Source organism: Marmota marmota, unplaced genomic scaffold, assembly GCF_001458135.2.
Source record: "Marmota marmota marmota unplaced genomic scaffold, marMar, whole genome shotgun sequence".
Classification (NCBI taxonomy): domain Eukaryota; kingdom Metazoa; phylum Chordata; class Mammalia; order Rodentia; family Sciuridae; genus Marmota; species Marmota marmota.
This window is the reverse complement of record NW_025999900.1, coordinates 24,664,238-24,676,947: the sequence shown is the minus strand read 5'-3', so window position 1 is coordinate 24,676,947 and position 12,710 is coordinate 24,664,238. Positions and strand designations below refer to the sequence as shown.

General features: G+C 35.4%; 1 protein-coding gene across 5 annotated transcripts in view; it reads right to left on the bottom strand.

Moving 5' to 3' along the window:
- Nucleotides 1-12,710, bottom strand: part of Baz1a (bromodomain adjacent to zinc finger domain 1A) — a 120,250-nt gene that overhangs the window by 16,274 nt on the left and 91,266 nt on the right. For all 5 annotated transcript variants that reach the window (XM_015491597.2, XM_015491591.2, XM_048798692.1 and 2 more), the window contains 4 exons: nucleotides 10,742-11,341; nucleotides 8,827-8,990; nucleotides 7,971-8,125; nucleotides 6,614-6,762 (listed from right to left, as the gene is read on the bottom strand). In XM_015491597.2, coding sequence (XP_015347083.1) covers nucleotides 6,614-6,762; nucleotides 7,971-8,125; nucleotides 8,827-8,990; nucleotides 10,742-11,341 — 1,068 coding nt within the window. The remainder of the gene's footprint in view (nucleotides 1-6,613; nucleotides 6,763-7,970; nucleotides 8,126-8,826; nucleotides 8,991-10,741; nucleotides 11,342-12,710) is intronic.

The window sequence follows — 12,710 nt, the reverse complement described above, 5'->3', positions numbered from 1 at the left end:
TCCCAGTGCGCGCTGCAGACTCTAGCCGCGGGGCGATTTGCTGAATAAGCCGTGTTACCCTCCGTGCGACAAACCTCTCGCGTTTGAGTCCCCGTAGCCGATCCTCATGCGATGGAAATCCTTCCTCCAGGTTCCGGAGCACCCCACTATTGCTGGAAATTCCTAACAAGATATCCTTTAGCCGTCCTGACTTGTCATACTCCCACACAGTGAAGCAGCACACGGGGGTAATGCACTCCCCTCGCCGCCATCTTCCCGTCTCCCCTCTTTTTCTTATTGTTTTTTTTTCTATCTCCCTTTTGATCTTTATTAATTTCTGTGTTACCTAGTTTCAAATTAATAAAGTTAGTTGAGGATTTTTTTCCCATAGCTTAAGGGTTTAACCATAAGCATGACTTTATAAATGATGAAATTACCAGCCTAAATAAACAATTAGATATACCTTACCTAAACAATTAACTGAAACATGATTAGCTTGCCCCAATTATAAAAAGTTTATTAATATCAATGTGATTAATTGCTAGAATAGATGGGATACATTAGGGAAGGAAGAACATAAGCAGAATTTTTGTTTATTACTTGCTACCTCAAGAAGACAAAATAATCTCTGAAGCTTAATAGGGAAAATTCCTACCATGATTAATTTGCTCTGCCAAAATATTATCAGGAGAATTTCAATATGTATTCTCTCAAACATTTATAAAGTAGAACCTTCTATTCTCTCCCCAGATTAAGGATATTCTTGATTACTTTATTTCAAATATGTCCCATTCAAAACAGACCTTTCAAAGGCCTTGTGTAAAGAGCTAGAGACAATCAGTTATTCTATTAACCTTCTATGGAGCAGCACAGAAGGCAACACCATATTATAAATAATCATATGATTTTGACCAACACCACCAAATTAAGGTAAGCTCAACTCTTCCCATGTCACCTTTTTTTTTTTTTTTTTTTTAAAAGATCCCAAATTAAAATGTTTTCTTTTTTATCTCTCAGGATGAAACGAAAGTTTAAAACTACTCAGCATAACCTATCATGGAATACTGTGGCTCTCACATAACATACTAGGTACAAGTTGCAACAATTCCCATTATCAAATTTTTTTCTTTGTCCAAATATTTACTAAGATGTACAGAGGAAAATATAGACACAATAAACAACTATTTTGGTATTTTCTTTGGAACTTAATAGTTTTTTTTGGCACTGTCAGTACTGGGGATTGAACCTAGGGTATTCTACCACTGGGATACATCCCCAGCTCTTTTTAAATTTTATTTACAGGTTCTAAGTTGCTCAGGCTGAGTTCCAACTTGTGATCCTCTGTCTCAGCCTACTGAGTTGCTCAGATTATAGTCATGTACCACCAGCCCTAATTTATAAACAATTTTGATGGCAATTTCAAAAGGGGAAAAACCATCTAAATTGTGCCAAATCCCTGACCCTACTAGAATCACAGGTTAATCTGTGGTAGTAATTTTACATTTATGAGAGCTGCATGATTTATAAATAATATTTATTTATTTATTTATTTGAGACAGCATCTCTAAGTTACTGAGGCTGGCCTTGAATTTGCAATCCTCCTGCCTTTGGCCTTCTGAGTCACTGGGATTATAGGCACTGGGATTATAGGCATGTGTCACCATGCTCAGCTTAACTGTAATTTTAATTGAGGTAACTATATATTCACATATGGTATAAAAAATAAAACAGGGATTCTCTGTATACATAATTGGATTTAGACCAAGAAAATACTAAGAAATAGTAAAGCCTAGGAAAGAAGAATGATATAGCAAATACAAACTCTAATACCTTTATGAGCTGTAATCATATTTTATCTCTCACAACTGCTATTTTCAATGTGATAACTGAGTTATTTAAGCTCATAAATGGTAGAATTAATTTACAAAACATATAAATAGGTTTACTGGCCACAAACTCTTCAATTTGAAAATAAATATTTTATGAACATATTCATATCCAAAATTGCTGATAGTAATTATGAAAACTTTGTTCTTACTCTATAAAATAACAGTAATTATTTATGATTAATTTTCATCTATTTAAATTGCTCTTTCAATATGAGACCAACAAATGCGGTTTTAAAAAATTCTTTCTAGGATCCCATGCTGAATTATAAATTTAACATCTCAAAAAGACAACATGGAAGTAGAAGCAGTTATGACATTAAAATTAATTTGAAACTTGAAACTCCTATTTTCCCAAATACATGATGATTAGATTCTTAGACTGGTCCCTTAAATCCTATTAATTTCATAAATTGCCAAAAAGGATAGAGATAGTGTTATTTCTATTATTTAACCATAATTAAAAAAAAAAGTTTTAGTGGTAGATGGACACAATAATTTTATTTATTTATTTAATGTGGTGCTGAGGATTGAACCCAGTGCCTCACATGTGCTAGGCAAGCACTCTGAGCCAAAACCCCAATCCCTACCTAACCAAAATTTATAGAGCATTTTCTTATCTATGTTTCTGTAACACTTGGTATTTCTTCCTTTTTGGGGAGGGGCGGGTACTAGGGGTTGAACTTAGGAGCACTCCACTGCTGAGACACATCCCAGCCCTATTTTTTAATTTTATTTAGAGACAAGGTTTCACTGAGTTGCTTAGTGCCTTGCTTTTGATGAAGCTGGCTCTGAACTTGAGATCCTCCTATCTCAGTCTCCTGAGCTTCTGGGATTACAGATGTGTGCCACTGCACCTGGATAACACTTGGTATTTCTGATTTAACATTTATATAGTGCTTGAGTCTGTGATTCTTAAGTTTTAAATCATACCCCAAATGGTGATATTTAAAGTTACTATAAAAAATAGGCATAATTTTGATTATTCAAGGTCTGGCTAGTCACAGGTTTTAGTCATTTTGTTTGTTTTTTTCTTTCTTTTTTTTTTTTGAGAGAAAGAGAGAGAATTTTTAAAATATTTATTATTTTTTAGTTTTTGGTTGACACAACATCTTTATTTTTATGTGGTGCTGAGGATCGAACCCAGCACCCCGCACATGCCAGGCGAGTGCGCTACCGCTTGAGCCACATCTTCAGCCCTAGTCATTTTCTTTCAATGAAACTTTACAACAGATGAGATTAAAAGATGAGATTCACTAAATGCTTTTAAATGAATCAGAAAAAGTAATTAAGTAATATTTAAAAAATAAATCCCCACATCAATATCTTCATGAACACAGATGCAAAATACTGGCAAACTGCATACAAAAACACACTGAAAAGATAGAGCACCATAATTAAGTGGGATTCATCCCAGGGATGCAAGGTTGGTTCAATATATGGAAATCAATAAAGGTAAATCATCATATAAATAGACTTAAAGACAAGTTCATATGATTATCTCAATAGATGCATAAAAACACAAAAATACTGCATCCATTCATGTTTAAAACACTAGAAAAACTAGGAATAGAAAGAACATATCTCAAAATTATAAAAGCTATATATGACAAACGCAAGGCCAACATCATTCTGAACAGAGAAAAACTGAAAGCATTCCCTCTAAAAACAAGAACAACTCAGGGATGGCCCACTTTCACCATTTCTATTCAACATAGTCCTTGAGACTCTGGACAGAGCAATTATAGAAAGAAAAGAAAGGAAAGAAAGAACAGGAAAAAATAAAGGAAAGGAAGGAAGGAAGGAAGACAAATAGTAAGAGCTCGAACTATTTCTGTTTGCCAACAATATGATCCAATATCTAGAAGACCCAGAAAACTTCTAGAACTCATAAATGAATTCAGTCAAGTAGCAGGATACAAGATTAACATCCATAAATCAATTGCATTCCTATACACCAATGATGAATCAGCTGAAAGAAAAATTAAGAAAAATATCCCATTCACAATAAACTCAAAGAAAATAAAATACTTGGGAATCAACCTAACAAAAGAGGTGAAGGACCTCTACAGTGAAAACTACAGAACTCTAAAGAAAGCAAAGAAGACCTTGGAAGATGGAAAGACTTCCCATGTTCTTAGACAGGCAAAATTAATATTGTCAAAATGGCTGTACTACCAAAAGCAATTTACAGATTCAATGCAATGCCCATCAAATTTGAATGATGTTCTATACAGAAACAGAAAAAGCAGTCATGAAATTCATCTGGAAAAATAAAAAGCCCAGAATAGCCAAAGCAATCCTTGGCGAGAAAACACGAAACAGGAGGCATCACAATACTAAACATTAAATTGTACAAAACAGAGCAATAGTAATGAAAACAGCATGGTATTGGCACCAAAACAGGCCCGAAGACCTATGGAACAGAATAGAAGACATGGAGACAAACCCATATAATAGATACAGTTATCTCATATTAGATAAAGGTGCCACAAATATACATTGGAGAAAGAGAGCCTCTTCAACAAATGGTGCTAGAAAACTGGAAATCCACATGTAGTGGAATGAAATTGAACCCTTATCTCTCACCTTGCACAAAATTCAACTGAGAGTGGATCAAAGACCCAGGAATTAGACCAGAAACCCTGCACTTACTAGAAGAAGATGTAGGCCCAACACTCCAACATGTCAGTTCAGGAACTGACCTCCTTAACAAGACTCCTAAAGTGCAAGAAGTAAAATAAAAATTCAATAAATGGATGGCATCAAACTAAAAAGCTTCTTCACCGCAAAGGAAACAATCAAGAATGCAAATAGAGAGCCAGAATAGGAGAAATCTTTGCCATTTAAACCTCAGGGTATTAATTTCCAGGATATACAAAGAACTCAAAAAACAACACCAAAAAAAAAAAACAACAACAACAACAAAAAACAAAACAAAACAAAAAAAACAGTCAATAAGTGGGCAAAGGAACTAAACAGACACTTCAAAAGAAGAAACATGAACATTCAACAAATATATGAAAAAAATGTTCAATATTTCTAGCAATTAGAGAAATGCAAATTAAAACTACATTGAGATTTTATCTCACTCTAGCCAGAATGGCAATTATCAAGAATACAACAGACAATAAATGTTAGTGACGATGTGGGGAAAATGGAACACTCATACATTGTTGGTAAGACTGCCAACTGGTGTAACCAGTCTGGAAAGTAGTATAAAGATTTCTCAAAATACTAGGAATGGAACCATCTTTTGACTCAGTTATCCCACTCCTCAATATACATCAAAAGGATTTAAAATCACCATACTACATTGATATAGCCACATCAGTATTTATAGTGGTATAATTCACATAGCTAAGCTGTGGAGTCAAACTAGGTGCTCTTTAGCAGATGAATGGATAAAGAAAATGTGGCATATGGCTGGGCCTGGGGGCACATGTCTGTAATCCCAGAGGCTCAGGCAGGAGGATCATGAGTTCAAAGCCAGCCTCAGCAACTTAGTGAGGCCCTAAGCAACTCAGCAAGACCTCCTTTCTAAATAAAATATAAAACAGGACTGGGATGTGGCTCAGTGGTTAAATGTCCCTGGGTTTAATACCCAGTACCAAAAAGAAAGAATGAAAAATGTGGAATACACACACACACACACACACACACACACACAATGGAGTATTAGCCAGAAAGAAGAATGACTGTTATGACATCTGCTGGTAAATGGATCGATCTGGAGACTATCATGCTATGTGAAATAACTCAACCCCAGAAAACCAAAGATCAAATGTTTTCTCTAATATGTAGAAGCTTACCTGCCACAGTCTGGCTGGGCACAATCAGGAGCCACTTGTCAAAAGAAACTAACTTTATTTTTAGAACCACACACGCCAAACAAAACAGCCTCTCAGGAAAAACCCTNTTTTCTTAACAACTGTTGAGAGCCACAGTCGAAGGGGCCCCAGCAAACTTCCAGCTGCCGGCTGATGATTGGCTCACAGCGGCCCCAGCAACATCTAGCTGATTGGCTCCTTGGCCCCAGCAACATCTAGCTGATTGGCTCCTCTGCGGTGATGCTCATTGGGCTGTTTCCCTGCCCTTTCAGACCACGGAGCTGCTCATTGGGGGACTTTTTTGGCTCCGCCCACGTGACCCAGCCAATCGGCCTCAAGAGCAGGAGGATTGGGGGAGGTGGAGAGAAGCTTGTGTGGGAGAGAGAGGCTTGTGGAAAGCCGGTGGTGGCAGTTGAGGCTCTGAGGGTTTTTCCTGAGAGGCTGTTTTGTTTGGCGAGTGTGGTTCTAAAAATAAAGTTAGTTTCTTTTGACAAGTGGCTCCTGATTGTGCCCAGCCAGACTGCGGCATTACCCACATTAAGGGGTGGGAAGTAGAAGTTCAGTGGAATAGACAAAGGGGAATAAAGGGAAGGGAGGTGGGATAGGAAACGGAAAGACAGTGGAATGAATCTGACAAGACTTTCTTATGTACAAATATACTACAGTGAATCTCACCATTGTGTACATTGTATACTGGGGTATAAGATATAGTCCATGCGTAACTAAAAAGAACCAATAAATAAAGAATTAAAAAATAAATAAATCTCACCTGAAAGAACTTATCTTTTAAAATGAAAGCAATCTCAAGCTTTTCATATTGGTCTATCAATTTCATTGTCAGCCAATAAAGTTCTATTAAACGGCAATTTCAAAATTACTTAAGACATAACACATTTTGAAATAAAAACAGATACTTACCAAGTGGAGCTTTGAGAAAACGCCGCTCAATGCCCTGTTCTATTTGAAACAGTGCTGTTGCCAGATGATGTACCACATTGCTCACTGATTGTGGTGTACTTGCATTAGTTGAGACAGTACTTGGAGTTTCTGTTTTTATCCCCAAAAGTCTACAATAAAACAAAGAGTTCATGGCACTTAAAAACACTATTAGGTGGGCTGGGGCTGTAGCTCAGTGGCAGAGCGCTTGCTTAGCATGTGTGAGGCACTGGATTTAATCCTTAGCACCACATACAAACAACAAAATAAAGGCATGCTGTTTATGTACAACTACAAAAAAATAAAAACACGATTAGGTGAAACTCAAGACCACTCATTCTTTCAAATATTTATATAGAAAGTTTCATAATTTCAAGGATCTGGTATAAGCTAATTGGGAGGACAGAGTCATTTAGGAGGATAAGAGGACAAATATTTGAAGAGAAGGTGGAAGAGAGAAGACTTATGGGAAAGGTTTTAGAAAGGTGATGGTGATAAACCTTAAAGACTATGTATCTTCAACAGCTTATTTATATTTCTCTTGCTTCAGCTACTAGGCGAGATACTAATAGTTGCCTCAACTAATTCATTAGCCTTCAGACTTGGTCCCTCAACAATGAATCTCCACAGTGCAGCTACAATAATCAGTTAAAAGTGCAAACCCATTCAAAGCCTTTGCCCAAGGTCTTTCTTGTCCAATATTTCCTTCCTCACCTTCAGAGCTCAGCTTTGCAATCAGGAACCTTCCTCTAGTATTTCTTTCAAAGTTCTTTCCATGTTCCACCAAGACAAATAATCCTCGACCCTACTATGTACTATATTTGTACTGGGAATTTACTTTTTTTTAATATTTAGTTTTTAGTTGTAGTTGGACATAATACCTTTATTTATTTATTTTCATGTGGTGCTGAGGAAAAAAACCCAGGACTTGCAGGTGCTAGGCGAGTGCTCTACCGCTGAGCCACAACCCCAGCCCCGAGAATTTACTTTCTATCAGAGTCCTTACCCTGATCTATAATTGCTAGCTTCATGTCTCTCCATCATTCTCTTCTAAATAATAAACTCCTTAAGAGCATATATTAGCCAAAATAACCTTGAAAAAGTAAAAAAAAAATTTTATTCTAATGAGTTGTATTTTGGCTGTATTAGTATAAAGTGGAGTAATAGAGATCCTGATGTTTAAAAACTGGTCATTTCAGTGATTAGAAATGTTAAGGTCCTCATAAGTTTTTAAAAGAAAGAAGGAAAAGAAAAGAAATATTTACTTAAAAAAAACCCAAAACCTTAAAATTAAAATTGCAAGGAAAAACTGGTTATTTTAGAAAAATTCTTTTTGTACCTGTCTTTTACTATGACCCTTGATTGTTCATCAATTTGCATCTCTTCCACATCTTCATTCATAGTTTTAATTATTCCATTTTCCTTGTTTTCCTCAGTTAATAGCTCGTATCGTCCACTTTCTAAGGCTGATCTCCAGATGTGTCTATCTGTAACCTGAAACAAAACATAAATTTACTAACCCTGGAAAACAGAAATGTTGGTCCTAAAAGACATTAAACCTAATTTACATATAAAATTAATTTATAGATATTCTAGAACAGAGTTATGAATAAACAAGGAGTATAAAAGTAAGGTTCCTCAGTGGCCAAAATGGAATTCATATCATTCATACACAAAAGCTTTAATACCTTATTGTTTAAAAATATCACAAATGACTTTAGGTTTGGTCATTAAATTAGGAGCAAAAAAGTGACAGAATATGACAAAGGCATAAACAGAACAGGTATATCAAATAAGAATTACTTACAGATTTAAAAAAGGTAACAAAGAAACCAACAAACAAACCAGACTCAGCAGAGAAGGCAGGAGCTAGTCAAGGAAGAAGAAAATAACCTTACACATTTCAATATCTGGTTAAAATATTGAACATTTTTTTAAATATTAAAAATATCAAAAAGATAAATTATATTAATTAAATTCTGTTTAAGAAAGTAGATAGTCATTTAATATACTTAGGATTTGTGTCCATATATAAACATTATGATTTAGAGGAATAAACTTAATCTTCATAAAAGATATATACTTTCCTGATGTTTATTAAAAACACAAGTTTTACATATACAGATAATCAACAAATATGATTAAAAATCTGGACTAAGCAAATTAGATAAACTAAAATGTGAATAGGTACAAACCTTGATTGATCCTAAAGTTCCTTGATAGATTCTGTCTTCAATATCCAAAAGAAAATCTCTCAGCCTCAATTCAAGTTGCTTTTCTGCAGATATCTGAGATGGATCATAGGCACTGGAAGATCTTCCCCGAGTATACGTATGCTTGCTATCAGTTTGAGGTTTGTCTGAAATAGAATCAAATGTTTTTTATGATTTTCTTAAATATAATGTGACTGTTATGATTCTGAGTTGGTGGATGTAAAAACACTTTGTAAATCCTCAATAAGTAAATGATAAATAAATAAATATTTGCAAATCATATATCTGGTGAGGGCCTGTATTCAGAACAAATAAAGAGCTCATAATCAACCACAAAAAGATAAATAACCCAATTGAAAAGTGTGCAAAGGATCTGAATAGATATTTGAGATATATAAATGGTCAATAAGCACATGAGAAGACGCTCACCATTATTATTCATTAAAGGAAGACAAGTCAAGATCACAGTGAGATACCATTTCATGCCTCTTAAGATAACTATAATCAAAAAGTCAAATAATTTTAAGTGTTAGAAAAAAGTGGAGAAATTGGAACCCTCATACACTATGGGAGAGAAAATTAAACAGTGTAGTCACTTTGGGAAACAATCCAGTATTTCCATTCCTACTGTATAAATTCAAGATAAATGAAAACCTATGTCAACACAAAACATGTACATGAATATTTATAGCAGCATTTTTCATAACAGCCAAAAGGTAGAAACAAACCAAATGTCTATCAACTAACAAATACATAAGTAAAATGCAGTATATACAAACTGTAGAATATTATTATTTGGTGATAAAAAGAAATGAAGTTCTAATACATGCTATATCCTGGATGAACCTTGGAAATATTGTGCTAAGTGAAAGATGCAATCACAAAAGACCATATGTCATATGATTCGATTCATAGGAAATTCAAGAACAGGACATTTTACAGAGACAGATTTATCTAGAGCAGAGGGAGGATTGGTGGGGGACAGGGGAGAAAAATATAGCAGAGTGGTAGATAAAAGCTACAAAATTTCTTTCTGAGAGGAGAGAAATGTTCTATAAGAGGACTGTGGTGATGGTTGTGCATATTTGTGAATATACTAAAAAACAATGAATTGTATGTTACATGATAACATACAGGTAAGTTACATGATATGTCAAGGAATATAAAGAAGTATGATCTATAATCCTGAGAAGAACTAAAGTAGGTATGGTAACATGTTCTTAAATTTAAGCAGTTTTCTACCTAGAAAATCTCATTTACTAATATAAAAACTTACATCTAAAAATTCCTTCTTTTCTGATCTGTTGTCAGTGGGCCAGCTATCATATAAGAAATGCTGTTACTACCTAATCTGCCCAATTTCCAAATAAGATATCATTAATGGAATCTTGTCCCTGGGCTCCCAGCAAAACCGTTCAGAGAGATAACTTCATTCACTATAATATCTCCAAAACTGAAGGCAGCCTTATAGCCTTGGGCATTCAGAGCCTACTGACTAAGGAATGAGATCAGAAAGAACACTAATATTCTCATACTATAGATAGTTTCTTATAATCCAAATAGAACCCAAATAGAATCCAAAAATTTAGACAACCATGTTTCTGTTGTCCTCTGCAAGATGGAATCTCTAGTACTATATTGTAGGGCTGGCCTCTAATTCATGTGCTCAAGTAATCCTCTTGCCTCAGCCTCCCAAGTAGCTAAGACTACAGGAACACTCAGTACAAGAACCTTGTTTCTATAAAGAAATACACTTCCAAACTCTTAACTCCCATACTGAAAGCATGGTCAAAATGTTAAGGTGTTTTAAATATATTTTTAATACAATGGAAAACATTTAATCCTGAATATCCAGAGATCAGGGGGAGGAAAAAAATGGTTTTCATAGAAAATTTACCTGAAAAATGAAATTTCTCTTCTGAAAACCGGGCAAGTTGTGCACATATTCTGCTTTTTTCTTGCAACAAGGTTTCCTTTAAGGCACTTTCTCTATGTCCTCTAGAATTAAGAGCTTCAATAAGTTGGTCTAGCTGTTCACAAGAACTGTAAAAGCACCACCGATTTGGCTTATGCACTGGTTTTGGCAGCTGTGAAGAATCATCACATGGACCTTGGTCAATGTTGTTGGAGGTAGATTCAGACATCAAACGCTCTCCAGTTTTAGTAGATACCTGAGGATCTTGAGACTGTACATTATTCTGAAATGATGAAGGTCTAGGCAATAGCATGTCTTCAGTGAGACCAGAATAATCTTCTTCAATAAACAATCCAGGAATAGAAGGGAAAATCCAGTATCGCCTATACATGCGGTCGCGACCCAAGGGAAAAATATTGGTACATGCTATGGCACTTTGGATTTTTTCTAAGAGCTCTTTCTCTTTCCGTTGTTGTTCCTGTTTTAAAGCTTCTTCCTCATCAGCAGTAAGAGGCTCTTGCATTACACAGTTTATCTCTTCTTGCCTTGTAAATTCTTTAAATCCATTTTGTCCCCTTTTCCCTGCAGTTGAATAACATTTATCATATTTTAAATTTTCACTAGAAAAATGAGATTAAAAGCTATCCCAAGTTATTATGTGTTACCAAATGAATTATGTCCAATTCAAATTTCATGAATTCATATATTGAAGCCCAAACGCCCAATGTGACTGTGTTTGCAGTTAGTGCCTTGAAGGAGGTAATTAAGGTAAACGATGTAATAAGAATGGGGCCATTGGTCTGGGGTTGTGGCTCAGAGGAAAGAGTGGTCACCTAGCATGCGTGAGGCACTGGGTTCGATCCTCAGCACCACATAAAAATTAAATAAAGGTATTGTGTCCACCTACAACTAAAAAATAAATGTTAAAAAAAAAAAAAAAAAAGAATGGGGCCATAATCCAACAGGATTGGTGTCCTTATAGGTAGTCAAGCTCTTGCTCTCTGGTATGCAGAGAAAAAGCCACAGGGAGAAGGTGCTGCTTGCAAGCCAAGGAAGAGGCATTACCAGACAGCAACCCTGCTGGCATCTTGATTTTTGAACTTCAAGCCTCCAGAAATTGAGAAAACAAATTTCTGCTACTCATATGACCAAAGTCTATGGTATTTCACTGCAGCAGCCCAAGCAGCCTAGTAGACTGTTAGTAAAACATCGACATATTTAAATCTAATGAAACAAACAAAATCTGTAACTTGAGAGTATACTAGTTATTCTCTAACAGCCATCCAGACCATCTAAGGAAAGGCTCAATGAACTACTTTTACAGAGGGCTAGCAAGTATCTCATGCTTTGTTGGTCATATGGTTTGTCACAGGTACTCAGTTCTGGCACTGTGGAACAAAAACAGTAACTGATGATATGTAAATAAATGAGAATGGCTGTGTTCAATAAAATCTGCTTATGGACAATGAAATCTGAATTTATTATAGTTTTCACTTATCACAAAGTATCATTCTTCATTTGATTTTTTTCAACCACTTAAAGATTTTTAGCTTATAATGGTACAGGCCACATATGGCCCACAAACTGTCATTTACTAGTCATTGTATTAAGGTAACAGAACCATTAATATTTAGCTGGATACTATAAAACCCAAAAGAAGGATAACATTTCCTAGGGCAGGCATGGATGGCTACAAGAGAAACTTTTGGTCAAGGAGATAGGAGTAGAAACACGAAACCTCTGGGTTGTACTTTTTTCCTCTTTCCTCTTTCCATCTAGCTAGAATGGAAAGTTGGTGATGAATCACTTGGGAACATAAAGTTGTTAGCAAAACCCACAGTATGACAAAACTGACAAGATGAAAGAACCTGGACCCCTGATAAACTGGACTTTTATGATATGTTGGAGAATTAAGCTGCTATCTTGTTTCAGTTGCTGTCAAATTGGGTAA